At 32.6% G+C, this 16,955-nt stretch overlaps 1 protein-coding gene across 9 annotated transcripts in view; it reads left to right on the top strand.

Moving 5' to 3' along the window:
• LRBA (LPS responsive beige-like anchor protein) overlaps positions 1–16,955 on the top strand; it is a 754,452-nt gene that overhangs the window by 519,592 nt on the left and 217,905 nt on the right. For all 9 annotated transcript variants that reach the window (XM_012552173.3, XM_023505940.2, XM_031943309.1 and 6 more), the window contains 3 exons: positions 4,043–4,160; positions 6,346–6,448; positions 8,324–8,439. In XM_012552173.3, the coding sequence (XP_012407627.1) occupies positions 4,043–4,160; positions 6,346–6,448; positions 8,324–8,439 (337 nt within the window). The remainder of the gene's footprint in view (positions 1–4,042; positions 4,161–6,345; positions 6,449–8,323; positions 8,440–16,955) is intronic.

The raw sequence follows: 16,955 nt of genomic DNA, 5'->3' as shown, positions 1-16,955 counted from the left end.
AGGGTAAGGAAGGCCCTTCATTATCTGAATGTTATTTGATCTGTATGAATGAAAGACATGTTTCTGTATTTCAAGATAATTTATCTCTATTTTAGAAGTCTTAATTCTCAGATGGAAATTTCAAGGAACAAAGAATAATATAACCTTACTTAATTATAAAAAAATATTCATTTAAAAATAACCTCTTCCCAAACTTAATTAGTTCAGAAGACAGTTTTGCTGAACCATTGAAACAAAGGAAGTTGAGTTCAGGTATTAATAAAAACAAAAAGTGATAAACATTCAGGGAGAGTGCTCTGAGCTGTATCTTTGGAAGTACTATACTTGGTGTGTTAAGTGCGGAGCAGTGGTAATGATGCAGTTTCCATAGCAACTGGTTCATTGGAGGGCTAGACCTCTGTCTAGGGTGCTGTCAGTATATGTGGAGTTTTAGAGAACAGAAAGTCCCAAAGAAGGGTCTGCTTCCACCTAATCCAGTTTTAATTGAACTCCAGAGACTTTGAAGTGAAGCTATAGACCAGGCAGATACTATTCCAAGAAGAAATGAAGCTTTGCTTAGCTAGGCCTCAGCTGCTTTTCTGTATTGATACCTTTTCTTAATGAATACTTTCAAAAACTGTTATTATATCAGAAACATGCCTCTATTAAAAAAGGCTTTGTTTTCTATTTCAAACTCTGTTAACATACATTTTTCCGTAAGATTTTGTGCTTTTTTTTTTTTTTTTTAATGAATGGAGAATTTTCCACAATTAAAAAAAAAAAATCTAAACTAGTCTTATTAAGGTAAAGAGATAAATTCATATACCATCAATAGTCTTTTTGTGCTAAAACTACCATATAGCTTTGAAAGTTCAATATTTGGTGTATATCAAACAACATTTAGTGTTTTGACTTGCAGTGTGTAATTATGTTTAGAGCATTACAACTTTGAATTATTATTACTAGCATGTTTGAAATATGTGGCCTCATTAGTTAAAGTTTCTAATTAATTTTCTAATTAAAAATTAAGAAGCAAACTCTTTACATTTCAATTTTTGTTGAAACTCTTTACATTTCAATTTTTGTTGAAAACTTTCCTGAAATATATTATGCTTTCATACCTTAGTAAGAATGTACTGAGTACAACATAATTTCTATTTGATGACCATGGGCTTTGCAGCATTTCAGAGTTTTTCTCATAATAATGAGCAGTCTGTATATTTTTGTTTAATAATTGAATTAAATGCACATCAGTTTTTCATTGGATAAAAAACTATGGTGTAAAAGGTAAAGCAGATCTGGGAGAATGTAAGCTGACCACTGGAAATAACACTTGACTAGCTCTTCTCTAACTCTTAGGCCTTCTCTCCCTAGAACTGTTTAGAAATTATATCATTATGAAAATAGTTTGACCTCTTTAGGCCTCTCAAAAGTTCTTAGAGGCCCCTGAGTTCCCCAGCCCACACTTTGGAAACCAATTTTTTTATTGCTGTTCTGTTAAAAATAATAAATCCTTGTATCATTTTATATCTTGTGATTTTACTTTGTCCTGAAAATAAAAATGAATCTGATTAATTAAGGTTTCTGGCTAGCAGTGTTTGAGTTACTTAAGAATTTCTCATGTTGGCTCCAACCATTTTAAGGAAATATGTATATAGCTCTGTGGAATGTGTGAGATTCTAGAGATTTGGATTCAAATAAATGTTTAAGAACCTACTAGATACTGAAGAAATTCTCCCTTAGGTTCTGAAGGAGACCTTAAGATAAGCTCTACTCTTAAGGAGCTTTCCATTAAATAAATACTAAATTCTAGTCAGTTACAGTAAATGATCTCCCACAGATCTATTGTGTGCTTTTAGGAAATGCATTTGATATCTCTCCCACCATCCCCCATCTCCTCACCCACCAACATAGTATCTGTAAAATGAAAGGATCTTACTAGTTTAAGGTTACTTCCAGCTGTAAAATTCTATAATTCTCAGTTACATAAATTACTGTTCTAATATTGGCTAAGTTATCTTTATCTTCAAGCTTATATATTTTGTTTCTATTTTTCTAATTAAATTAAAATTTTTGTGTTAATTTATTCATGTTTAAACTTGATTTGAGCTTGATTATAAAGAAAAAGAACCAAGAGTTTAAATGATTCTTTTACCTCATAACTGTCTCTTATCTTTTGGACATAGTTTTTGGTAGGACATAATGGTGAAAGATTTGGAAATTCATTTTATTCAGTCATGGTACAGGCCTGGAGTTAGGACGATCCGAGTTCAAATCTGACTTCAGATACTTGCTGTGTGGCCCTGGTAAACTCATGTAATCTCCCTTGGACTCAGTTTATACCTGTGTAAAAGGTAGTTAATAGCATCAGCATCTATCTTTCAGGGCTGTTGTGGGGATCAAATGAGATAATAAATGTAAAGTATTAGCACTTCCGACACATGTTAAGCATTATGTAAAAGTTATAGGTAGCTAATTAGGCCTTAGGGAATTAGAGAATACTGATGAAAGGACAGAACATTATGTACTTGGAGTAGTACAGTTTCCTTCTCTTTGTATAAACTCTTTTTCTCTCCTATTGCAGCTTCATAAGTGAATTTAGTTTTTAATTTTGAAAATGAGATAACTTGAGGGATGTAGCCTATGTTCCATTCCTTGGGCATCCTATATAAAGGTTTTTGCACCCAAGCTTTTTAATTATATTCCTGCAAAGCATTGGTTTCTGGTGTTAGTGGTAAGCATGCATTTGTGACCTATCTAAATCTTTTAGGCTATGTAATGATAAATAATGGGATTGGGAAAGAAACTAGCATATTTGTCCCTTAACAACTTCATAATTAAACTTTGAAATGAAAAAACCAAACTTAAGCAACCAGATAGCATAGGACTAAAGATGGAATTAGTTTGTCAAGTCAGACTAAGCATCTGTGTCTGTCACATGGAATGACAATAATTGTAACAAGTTACTCTGACAGTCACTTCATAGAGAGATTTTGCTGGAGTTCATTTGCAGGTTTGTAGTAGGCATTAACTCAAAAATGCTTAACCTTTTATTAGAATAGATATTGCTTAAATGGTGAATTTAGCATTTTTATGTATTTTTATAGAATTAAGGTTTACTGAAAGAAAAGTGTTTCTTTTTACATTATAAATGTGTGGTTGAACTGAAATTGGATCTGTGCTCAATACTCTTTTTGTTATTCTGTGTTTCTTGGTAACCATGAAGTTGATGACAAAGGTTATATTTACTAGAAAGTAAAAAAAAAAAAAAAAATTATCAAAATATGATGAAGACTTTTTTATTGGAAGCTACAAAGTTTCTAATTATTTAAAAACTCCAGGTTAAATATTTTATTGATGGTTATTTATTACCACTTCTTTTTTCTTTTCCCCCGAGGCATTTGGGGTTAAGTGACTTGCCCAGGATTACACAGCTAGGAAGTGTTAAGTATGTGAGGCCAAATTTGAACTCAGGTCCTCATGACTTCAGGGGCTGGTGCTCTATCTACTGCACCACCTAGCTGCCCCCACCATCTTTTTTAAAACACAAGTTTACATACACCCATACCCACATGATTAGTAATGTTGCAGGTGGAATGGGATGCTCCAGTTTTTTTTGTTTCTTTCTTTTTTTTAATCTCAACAACTTTCTAAACAATTAGAACTATCCACAGATATCATAGATCATCTTTACAAAATAGTAAGGAGTAGTCTGTCACTCACTGGAGTTCTTCAAGAACTCTTATAATTGGATTGGATTATTAATGAGGGATGTTACAAAGGGTAATCTTATTCAGGAACAGGTTGAACTAGTTGATTTTTGAGGTTCTTTCCAACTCAGATGACTCTTATTATATAATTTGTTCATTTGATATGTATCTGAATGCCTGTTTATAGAAATGACTATAGTTCATATATGTCAAATCTGTTTCTCTGTAAAATGATACTATCTTTAAACAGTATTATGTAAAATCATTTATATATAAATGATTCTTTGATCAGTCACTTGCTTGTCATGATTAAAATTGTCCTATCTCTTTCTCTTTACTCCTCTTGTATTTAGATTCTGGCATATACTGAAGGACTGCATGGAAAATGGTTGTTCACAGAAATTCGATCAATATTTTCCAGGCGCTATCTTCTGCAGAATACAGCGCTAGAGATCTTCATGGCAAACAGAGGTAATATCATATTGCTCAAAACTCATAGTTACAAGTGTAATTTTTATATATTAAAATAGCTCATTTTTTGAAGAAGTTTATACAAAAAGAATCATTGTTGCTTTCCCACTTTAATGGGAATTTCTTTTCTTATACTCTAAACTCTCCCTTGGTGACAACCACTTTTATATACCATCCTGTGATTTTCCCATTCTGTTTTTTTCATCTTTGAGTTCATTTATAGTTTTCCCCTAGAGGAAATATATTTGAACACAATTATAAAATATATTAATATATAAACAACTAATATAATAGAACTATATATCTCACTGGAATTTTGATTTTTATCTACCATACTTTTATGCCTAGTTCTATGTCTCTCTCTATTTTTTTGTTTACCATATTAAAAAAATAGAGCTTTGAATCAGTGGAGAGATAGAGGAATATAACAATGTCATTTTGTTATTATTCCCATTTCTTTGATGTTTAAATTCCTCCTGGAATGAATCCTACATATTTTTGGGAAGCAAATGACACATTTATCTCCTGTCAATCCAGTACTTTATAAGAAGATGCTATCAGCAGATAGTACTGGATTATTCTTGGTTGTTTTCTATTACATCATTCTTCAAAGTGGAATTAAAATTCATTTTGTGGGTTTAGAATGGAGCTTGGTAAAATCCATTAAGACACAGAGAGCAGGCAAGATGGGAATCAGGAGGGAAACTGTCTCAGTGTATGAGTGGTGTCTTAGAAAGGAATATTAAAGAAAGTAGTGTCTTAAAGTAAGATAGCTCTCACTTTTTTAGATCATAGGCCATAAAATGTTTTTTAGACCATAAAATGTTGTATTTCCTCCTAACATACTCCACATTTTTTTATAACTTAAAAAAATTTATAAGAATATTTCATCTTTTTTCCTAAGTTCAGATGTTCATTTTAGACAAATTTCCTTTGTAAGCAAATTTTCTTGCTTTTTATTTGTTTCTGCTTTTTAAAAATCATATAGACATGGCTCTCTTAAATAGTGAATTCTTTCATATTTTTATAACAATTTGCATTTCATTTGTTTCAAAGGAATTTATCTTTGACTGTATTTATAACTTATATGGACTTGTTCATTTTCTGCTTTTGAGAAATTTTGTATATTCTCTTGCTTTATATGTTTGTTTGTCTGTTTCATTTACCCCATTTCTGCTCTAGGTAGTCTTCTTTATTGTGTATTTCATGATAGTGTGTTTGTCTCTCATATGACCTTAAATTTTAAGGTCAAAGAGTTATAGGCACTCAATAAAGAATTCCATTCTCCATAAACTTGTTGCTGGGATGACGTGTGAAATTTCGTTATTTCGTATAATTTCTCAAACTAGATATATTTTTTGTGAAGTTGAAGATTTCTGATCTTTCTCACATGAATCTGCATGACTTTTGTTTTCTTAAAGCTAAATTCTGTGATGATCAAATTAAGACATTTTTAATTTGTCCTTGTGACTTTGTTTAAAAATTGACCTGCATATGAATAATGATATTTTAATCTGGGCCTAAATTTTTTTTGAAGAAGACATTTAAACACATATTAATAGCCATAATTAATTAAGATGTACACGTGGGATGTGATGAGTATATACATTAAAATTAAGTTCCTCTGAATTCCATAAATGTGTACTCATTTCCAGAAGAAATTATTAGAACTTATGAGAAAAATTAAATTTTTTTATTTTTAGTCACAGAAAGCTAATTTGCTTTAAGATCACATTGCTTTGGATGTATGAAGTAATAGTGAATATACTTCCATAATAAATAAAATCCATGCTTGAAAACTAGACTCCATTATAAGTAAAAGTAACATGTTAATTTCCCAGCTGAACTTATATTTGTTTTCACTCATTTAGTTTAAATGCTTTTCTTTTAAAAGGCTGATCCTGGAAATCTAGAGGAAGAGATCATGACATGCTGACATTTTCTTTATTCATATAGTATACTAGAGAACTTCAGCTTCATGTTAATGTTAACAAGACAACAGTTGCTGAGATTCCTGACAGTGTTTAGAGGACGAAATGTGTCTGAGAAGAGTTTATAAGTAAAATGGAAATAATGCCTGGTCTAGACATGCTTGATTTGCTATAAATTGTGGAACAATAGAGTAGGTTTCATAATCTAAGAGATGCAACTAAGAAGACATGTTCCAAACTTTTTTTGTTTGTAGTTGCAGTAATGTTCAACTTTCCAGATCCTGCTACAGTAAAGAAAGTGGTCAATTGCTTACCTCGTGTTGGCATTGGAACCAGTTTTGGGTTGCCGCAAACCAGGTAGTGTACTATGCTTGAAGACATTGTAATAGCTTTTGATAATGTTTTATGAAGACAGAGTTTTAATGATAATCTTTCAATTGCCTTTGTTAGTCTTTGAAGTCAGTTCACTTCTGAAGTAAAGGAACAGCAACAGTACTATTTTATAGAAAACAAACCAGGACAGAGGAAGAATAAAAGGTCCTCATATAAAATGTTAGGGGAGAAATATAGTCGATCTGGGAACATCACTGCTGTGTTCCTATAGTTGTATTTCTATGAATACAGAACTTTGAAGATAGCAAAGAGATACTTGCTAATGAATTAATATTTTCACAAATATGGGGAGAATAATTATAGTTGCCCTTAATGAGAGAAATCTTTATTCTTTTTTTTTGGGGGGGACTGGGGCAATTGGGTTTAAGTGACTTGCCTAGGGTCACACAGACAGGAAGTGTTAAGTGTCTGAGGCCAGATTTGAACTCAGGGCTGGTGCTCTATACACTGTACCACCTAGCTATCCCAGAAATCTTTATTCTCAACATAAAAATTCTCAAATGTTGTTTGCTTTAGCCATGTTGTAAAAACAAAAACATTCCCCCATTAATACCACATTCAAAGATCCATATTTACAACATAAATCATCTTGTATAAAATTATATCTTTAATAAAAAAGAATTGCTTTGAACATCACTTATAGAATACTTAAAATATTTTTCTATGACACTTAAAAATACCCAATTTATGAAAATCACATGTTTAAGAAAAGGTGCATTTATATAAGTAATTAAATAAGGTTTTGACAGTTTTAAGTATTATATACTTAAAGCATAGATTTATAAATGTATTTTGTTTTATTTCATTTGATCAATATTAATTTAAAATCACTCTTCTCTTTCTTTTCCTAGTCCCTTTCAGTGTGAAATGATATCAATATTAAATCCATATTTAAAAAGAGTTTGTAGTTCTCATACAGTTTCTTAAAAAGAAACTCCTGAGGCCAAGGACAAGGTTCCCTGAATCAATTCCAATTTCAGGCAGTGACAACTAACTACTTAGAAACTTCAAATATTAAGCAAAACCTAATGTCCAAAGCATAACCTTTTAAACTGGCTTAAACATTACTTCTATTACTACAGCCCTGGTTCCTAGAGCCTATTTCTGAATGTTGAAAGAAGAGGCAATATTTTTGATGTGTAATATAACAGATTAGAAATTGAGAAACTTGGACTCTACCTCCAGCTCTGCTGTGTAGCCTTGAAAGTCACTTCGGCTTAATGGGTTTCTACTTACTTAATGAAAAAATGAGGGTTTTGGATTCAGTGATTCTTTGATCACTTCTGGCTCTTACATACTGTGAAGTTAGATGAACATTCAGAATGCTCAGTAAGCCTACTATCTTTCTCTCAGTAGTTACTCTCATATTCTTAATGCATTGGAGATACAAAAATTATCATTTTATAATGACCTCTCTACTCTAGGTATTGAATTATAGTTACTACATATAAATAATAAACTAAGGGGAAATTTTTTTTTTCCATAGGAGGGTGACTTAAATTGATAAGAACATGTGAACACATCTTTTACACTAAATTGTAATTTAATAAAATCCATGGTATCAGCACTTGAAAAAACATTTTGCAAAAAAAAAGATTTCATTATGTAAAACTGAGTATCTTAATGGCTTTTTGTTTTTGTTTTTTTAAATGACATTTTACCAGAAGAAATAGAATATATTAAAGCACCTGTCCCCTAATTATTTGTCTAACCTTTCTTTTGTTAGTGTTAATATTAACTAGACAAGGACATTTTTTTAAAAATTTCAAAATTAACGTAAATAATTTGAGCAGTTTGGGATGATTATTAGAGTGGATGATGATCATTTTTTCTTTGTAGGCGTATTTCATTAGCAAATCCACGTCAAATTTTTAAAGCTTCGAGTATGACTCAACGATGGCAACACCGGGAGATTTCTAATTTTGAATACTTGATGTTTCTCAACACTGTTGCAGGTATTGCAGACCCATATATTGACTTGTTTATAATACTACAGTGATAAGAGTGACTTGAATTATTTTTTGCAATGAGGTTGCTAGCTCATTGCAGCACAACTAGAAGGTCAAGAAGGAAGGGGAGTGAGAGATGTGGTCAGGTAGATTGAAGAGCTCATCTGGTCAGATTTGGCCACTGTGACCTCTGTATCCTTCTAATTTCATATCTTTCTGTAATGGTCTGAAGCTCGAGTTGATGCACGTCAGGCTAAATAGTAATTGGACCATACTCTATTGATATATATGCTTGGAGAAAGAATGGCCCTGCCTACTCTCTGTGCAAGTCCTGATGTGTTGTATAGGAAATGATGATTTTGGTAGGTGGAGGCAGAGGAGCGGAGAGAGGAGCTGAAAGAGAAGGCTGGCTGGCTTCTGGTCTGGCTGGCTTCTTGACTCAGCTCCATACATTGCTATCACTATCTCCCCTTCACCTCCGATCCTTCTTCACCTCTGATCCTTCTTCACCTCTACTGAGAATAAAGATTGAAGATTTTCTCTTAACCTGAATTCCTGACTCCGGCTGATTTTAAAATACGCAGTCATTACATCTTTCCATATCCGGGTTAAACTTTCTAAGAACTTTTCAGCCTGATTTTTTTTCTTCCTTATTTTTCTCGAAAGTCAAACCTTGAATACTTTGAGATTCTTTTTAAGGAAACTAAAACTTGGCATAAACTCAACTGGTTTGCCATTTCCTTATTTAGCTCATTTTACAGATGAGAAAACTAAGGCAGAGTTACCAGGCCAGCTGGTATATGTCTTGAGACCATATTTGAACTCAGGTTCTACTGACTCCAGGTCTAGTGTTTTATCCACTGTGCTATCTTGCTGGCCATACACACACACACACACACACACATACACACAAACACACATATATGTATATGTATACATAAACAAATATATCAAATATTAACTGCACAAATGAGTGGATTAGGTTCTGAGGAATCAAAGAAAAAGAATGATACTTTCCCTGCCCTTGGGCACTTATATGCGATATGAGATATTAACATTCTTACTATGTAGGAAACCTGCATAGAAGAATTGGCATCTGAGCTGATCGCTATAGATAAAAAATGGTTTCGAAAAAAAGAGATAAAGTAGAAAATGGTATCTGGCTTAGTGAATGCAAAGAGACATTTTGAATTTAGTGAAACAATGTACAATAAATAAGGAAAAGTAGAGCAGAGCCATATTGTGGAAGTTCTTAAATTCATTGCTTAGAATTTGTTTATTTTTTTCCTAAAAGTAACAAGAATTACAAGAAATTTTTGAACAAGGTCTATGAGACCTGATATGACAAAAGACTTTTAAGAACTTGAATAGAAAGAAAAATATGTGATTGTGTCAAGGAAAATGCCAGTGCCACCGAAATTGATTTACAGGTTTCATGGTATAAAAACCAAACTACCAAAGTAGTACTGATACAGCTAGATAAGATAATATCAGAATTTATTTGGAGAAGTAGAAGATCTAGGATATTAAAGGAAATAATGAAAATAAGTAGGAATGTAAAGGGAGTATCACTTTCATATTTCCAGTTATATTAGAGCAGTAATCATAAAATTATTTGTATTGGCTTAAATACAAAAGAAACAAATTAGTGGAATAAGGTAATTCCATACTCCAATATTTACTTTTGTCAAAAACATAAACAACTTGAGGAAGAACTCTGACAGTAACTTCTAGGGAAATAGGAAAATAATTTGGCAGAAATTAGAATTAAATCATTATCTTATAAGAGAAATGGCAATAAGCTCTAAGTAGATTAATGTTTCATAGAGGAAAATTAGAATAAGCTAGAGTATTTTTTATTATTTACTGTTGGGGGAAAAAATTCCTAAACTAAGAAGACATAGAGATAGATCACAAAAGAAAATAGATAATTTTTAAACACTGAAAAGCAATTCTCTGAACAAGAAGAACAAAACAGCAACAATAAAACATAGCATTTATATAGCTTATTATATTTACATTTATATATTAATTAATATATATATTATATTTATATATTAAGGTTTATAAATTGCTTTACCATCTGTCAACTCATTTGGACAAGATAAGTCTACCAAAGTTATGGAGGGACATTTGACAGAGAGAAAAATATTTGAATATCCTATTGTCTTCTAAGGTTTGATATTTAAGAAATATACAAAATTAACACAAATTCACCCACACCCACTCACACATATCCATATATCCTAGAAGAAACATTCCCTGGTGAACCAAATCTGTTCTCAAAAGAAATGAAACTTATTAGCAATCACATATAGCTAATAACAAGAGAAGTACAAATCAAAATAACTCTGAGATTTCCCTTCAACTCTATTAACATAACAAAAGATAGAAAAGTGTTGGACAGACTGATGAGGTAGGCACAAATATGATGATGATAGAACTGTGAATTGAGCCAACTATTCTGAAAATCAATCTGGAAATCATCTCTCCAAGGTGATAAAATGTTTATATTCTTTGACACAGGTATATACCATAAGCAAGAGGAGGGACAGAAAGGTCCCATATGCACCAATGTATGTGTAGCAGCACTTTTTAGTAGCAAAAATACTGAAAGTAGAACAGTTGCCCATTATTTGGGGAATAACTAAACAAATCATAACATATCAGTAATAACATACTCTAAGAAATGATGTACCATAAAAACAACAGAATAATAATGTCTTACAATAAACAATGAATATGAAAAAATTAGAGAAAGACATGAAGACATAAATTGACCTAGAGTAAAATAGAAAGACGAAGACTATATATACAATGACTATAGTATTTAACACAAAAAGAACCAAGAAAACATCACTTTATAAATTATTTTGAGTAAGGTTAAATGAATAAATTTTCCCTTCCTTCCTCTATTCAATAAGGTGGAATAATAATGATTCCAGTTTTTACAGAGTTATTTAAACTTTTCAAAGTCCTTTACATTTAATATTTCATTTGATCCATACAACAACCTTTTGAGCTAGCTGCTGTCGTCACCATTTTATATGTGAAGAAACTGAGGCAGAAAGAAATCAAGTAAGTTGCTTGAAGACCCAGGGTGCATCCTGAGTGCAAGTCCTCCATACTACTTTGATCACCCACCATGAAGATGGAGTACTGCATGCACTCACAGATGTGGTTGCTGACTTGGTTAGTTTTGCTGAACTGATTTGTATCTCTTTTTTAAAAAAATTTTTTATAAGGAATGGCTCTTTGATTTGGGAAAGTGATATGCGTGGAAATGTGTTTGACATATTATAAATAAGATTAAAAACAAAAGTAAAAGTGACAATAGAAACAAAGATGAACAAAGTAGAAAAAACTCTTGGGCTAAATTGTGAATGGTGTTGATTAAAGGAATGCATATATTCCTTTGTATGTAGAATCTGCAAAGGTCAGAGCAGCTCTACCAGCTGGAGCCATTCAGAATTATCCAGTGTGGGCCTTTGTAAGCAGAAATTGTTTTGTTATTTCCCTACCTGGTGGTTTTACAGAGCATGCGTTCAGGTGTGGCCTCAGGCCTTTATCAGATGGGTAACCCCAGGCAAACCTCCTTACCTCAGTTTTGTTCAGTTTTCTCATGTGTAAAATGAGAATTGCAGTAGTTCCTATCTCACAGGATTGTTGTGAGGGTCAGAGGAGATTATGCTCTTAAATAACTTATCACAGTGCTTGGCATGTAGTAAGTATAATATAATTGCTAGCTTATTTATTATTTATTTGCTTGTGTGTATGCACACACATTGGAGGGAAGTGAATGGAAGGCTTTCTGGAAAAAAAAAAAAAGTTTATCTGTGTTCAAAGGGTTATTGAACTGTGCATACCCTTTGACCCAGCAGTCAAAGGGCTTGTATCCCAAAGAGATCTTAAAGGAGGGAAAAGGACCCACATGCGCAAAAATGTTTGTGGCAGCCCTTTTTGTAGTGACTAGAAACTGGAAACTGAGGGGATGCCCATCAATTGGAGAATGGCTGAATAAGCTGTGATATATGGATGTTATGGAATATTATTGTTCTGTTAAAAATGACCAGCAGGATGATCTCAGAGAGGGCTGGAGAGACTTACATGAACTGATGTTAGCTAAGTGAAATGAGCAGAACCAGGAGATCATTATACACAGTAATAACAAGATTATACAGTGATCAGTTCTGATCGTCGCGGCTCTCTTTAACAGTGAGATGAATCAAACTAGTTCCAATTGTTCAATATTGAAGAGAATCATCTACACCCAGAGGGAGGCCTATGGAAACTGAGTGTGGACCACAACATAGCATTCTCATTCTTTTTGTTGTTGTTGTTTGCTTGCATTTTATTTTCTTTTCATTTTTTCCTTTTTGATTTGATTTTTCTTATGCAGCAAGATAATTGTATAAATATGTATGCATATATTAGATTTAACATATTTGACCATGTTTGGCATATATCAGATTACTTGCTATCTAGAGCAGGGTTTAGGGGGAAGGAGGGGGGAAATTGGAACACAAATTTTTCCAAGGGTTAATGTTGAAAAATTATCCAGGCATATCTTTTGAAAATTAAAAGGCTTTAATTAAAAAAAAAAAAAGTTTATTTAACAAAGAGAATTTATCTCACAATTGGCCTGTTAACTTCTCATGTACACAAAGCAGAATAAATATGCACTGAAACTATTTGGACAACAAGTTCTCTATATGTAACGTCTTCTGCAGATGAGTCCCCAGGTCAGGAAGCACTCTCTTGGAATACCTTGTTTTCTTTTAAATAGAGGTTGGGCTCTATCTCTTCCATAATCTCTTCCATAATGCTTTTTTCTAATCCATGCAATGGTTAATGTCTTCTCCTTGAAATTATCATATGAATATACTTTGTATTTCTTTATCTCTGATTCTTTCTAGGTATTCTCATTTGTTATTTTGTGATAAAGGTACTATAGCAATTGTGGCAGAATTCCCAAAAATCTAACAAGATCTTGATTATTTCTTCATAGTATTGCTTAAGAAATTTGTTGATTGTATTAAATAAGTTTATAGAAAAGAAATATTAAATATTTTTATAGATTATGCTCTTTTAGAATTCAAGACCTTTCCTGAAATATATTAAAACCCTTTTGTGTAAATGGCATATTTATACACAATAATTTCTAAATTTTTCAGGATTACTAATTCACAATGAATTGTTCAAATTTGCCTTTCTTCTTGTCTCCTTTTGGCCAATTCATTCATTATCACCTTCTCTACTATAGAACAAGAAAAATAAAAGATGAAGCACAGACAAGTGAATTTTCCATGGTTAAAATGTGTATAGGAACCAGAAATGAATGTTGAAATCTGTCTTTCCTTGTAATTGGAAAAACAATGTACTATTAAAATAAACAATTAAAAAAAAATGTATGTAGTTAAGGGAGAAGTAAGCTGATAAATTTCAAGCTCTCCAGATTTCCCCCACAAACAGAAAAATTTGTTCCTCAAGACAAACATAAGACTAGTGAAAAATCAAGAAAACTTGAGGCAGAACAGGAATCCTCCTGGTAATACCCAAGAAGATCTGCAGAAAGACCCTAGACTGGCATGAGCCAGTGTGAAGCGCACACACCCCCAGGCTAGCTCCACAGAATACCAAATGGCACCAGTGGGCTAGCTGGGTTGGAGGGATCCTCAGTAGGAACTGCAGAAACTTTTACCTCCCAGGCTGCAATGTGAATCCGAGAAGATTGAGGGAACCTCTGCTTATTGGAAATGCCAGGCCCAACTGTGCTGCAGAGCCTCAGCCCTGGGCAAGGAGGAACCAGGTATCCAGTGAATGCAGAGGCAGTAGGGCTGGGATGCTGCTGGCTTATAGGCACTTGAGGAAGGGGGCAGCTTTTGGTTTGGGCTTCCACATCAGAGGGGAGAACTGAAATGAAACTAGAAGCACCAACCCTCCTCCCCCACCGCACAATTAGAGGTGCTTGCCCTGATACCTCATTAGAAAAAAAAAAAAAAAAGTATTGGCAAAGAAAGAACCTAATTATACTTATTATGGGAACAGGGAAAATCAGGTTTCATCTTCAAAGGAGGACACTGAAGTAAAAAAAAGTAACTTTAAATGGCTCCCTGCCCAAAGAGAATTTAGAGAACTCAAAAAGAATTTAAATGAGAGACATTGAGGAAAAAACTAAAAATAAATAAATAAAAGTAAAGACTATCCAAGAAAAAGAAGATTTTTGGGGGGGAAAAAGTTTACCAATTAGAAAAGGAGATAGAGTTTTTTGTTTTTTTTGTCAAAATATTTTTATTATCATGATGATCTTGAACAATAAATGTAAAAATAAATGATTACTATTTCATAGAATGAGATTCATCTCCACAGCTCTAATATCTGTAATATAAATAATTTTAGATATTGAAATGGACTATAATCAGTAATATTAAAAATTGTAAGTAGTTCTGCACTATTTAAAATTATAGTGCATGGTCTTTTGCATAAAAAAATTTTAAATAGCTTTTTATTTACAAGATATATGCATAGGTAATTTTTCAGCACTGACTGGTGCAAATCGTTTTGTTCCAACTTTTTCCCTCTTTCCCCCCACCCCTTCCCCCAGATGGCAGGTTGACCAATACATGTTAAATATGTTAAAGTCTAAGTTAAATACAGTATATGTATACATATACAGTTAATTTGCTGTATAAAAAGAGTCAGACTTTGAATAGTGTACAATTAGCCTGTGAAGGAAATCAAAAATGCAGGCGGACAAAAATAGAGGGATTGGTAATTCAATGTAGTGGTACATAATCATCTCCCAGAGTTCTTTCCCTGGGTGTAGCTGGTTCAGTTCATTACTGCTCTATTGGAACTGATTTGGTTCATCTTCATTGTTGAAGAGGGCCACGTCCATCAGAATTGATCATCATATAATATTGTTGTTGAAGTATATAATGATCTTCTGGTCCTGCTCATTTCACTCAGCATCAGTTCATATAAGTCTCTTCAGGCCTTTCTGAAATCATGAGATACAGAGTTTTAAAGACAGAAATAACTCTTTGAGAATTAGAAGTGAGCAAGGGGAAGCTAGTAAAGCTATAAGAAACCAAGAAATAACAAAACAGATTATAAAGAATAAAAAATAGAACCGAATGAGAAACATAAGAAAAACAGCAGATATGGAGGACAGATCAGGAAGAGAAAATATAAAACTAATTGAACTATCTGAAAGTTGTGTCCAAAAAAAAGAATTGACACAATAATGCAGGAAATAATTCAAGAAAATTGTCCTGGAGTGATAGAACCTGTGGGGAAAGTAGAAATAGGAAAAAAAAAAAAATCTATTGATCACCATCTCAAAGAGATCACTTATGGAAAACATACAGAAATATTGTTGCCAAATTTTGAAACTCCAGGTCAAAGAGAAAATCTTGAAAGAAACAAGGGGAAAAAATATTCAATATGGTGTAACTACAATTAGAATTGTACAGTATTTAGCAGAAGCCACAATAAAAGACTGCAGGTCCTGGGATCATATATATCAGCAATCAAAGAACTAGGCTTGTGGTCAAAAATATCATATCCAGCAAAATTATCCAAAATATTGACTGGAAAAAAAATGGACATTCAACAAACTTGCAGATTTTCAGGACTTTTCTTTCCATCAAACCTGAACTCAATAAAAAATTTAACATATCCAAAATTAATTCTATTAACTTGGACAAATTTTTTTTAAACATGGAAATGTATAGTATATGTTTAAGATCGACATCAACAAAATTGGATAGTTCAAGAGAAAGATGTATAAAAATGAAGTGCAGAGGAAGAATAGACATAGAGATATTGGGAATGGGTTAAATAGGCAACACTACATATATACCCATGAAAGATATTGCACCATTCAAAATTCAGAAAGAAAGAAGTGGGAAGAGATGGGGGAGGAGAAAGCAAAAGGTAAGAGAAGACAACAAAGGAGTTGTTTTTGCCATGGGTGGGGGAGGGGATTAAGTAACAGGGAAGCAAATTAAGAGCAGAATCAAAGCAGAAGAGTTAGCAGGGATAGGAAAGAAGAAATATACAGAAACATTACAACAAGGAGCAGGAGTCAAATTAATTGATAAAAAAAATTCAGCTAGTAATCATTGATCTTAGACAAAGTCAAATTTAAACATTCAATCAGGAGAGAAATCTATATTATATGTCAGCCATACTAATATTGTTTTATGTACATACTTACATATAGGTAAATATGTATATCTGTATATACATACATATATACACACAAATATGTATACATACATAATATATCAATGTGACTGAATAGATGTAGATATGTATGCATGTCATTCTATATGTATATATATAGATAAATGTATGTGTGGGTTTGTGGATGGGTGTACATATGTATGTGTACATGTATATATGTATATATCTATTAAATATATTTGTGCTTAATGATATTGAGGGAAATGGAGGGGATGAAAGAGGGAAAAAAGAATAAAATAAAAAACTGCAGAAGATAACAAAAGAGCAATCTT

This window comes from Sarcophilus harrisii, chromosome 6 (genome assembly GCF_902635505.1).
Source record: "Sarcophilus harrisii chromosome 6, mSarHar1.11, whole genome shotgun sequence".
Taxonomy (NCBI): domain Eukaryota; kingdom Metazoa; phylum Chordata; class Mammalia; order Dasyuromorphia; family Dasyuridae; genus Sarcophilus; species Sarcophilus harrisii.
Note: the sequence above shows the minus strand (reverse complement) of the source record. Positions and strands in the feature narration are given on the sequence as shown.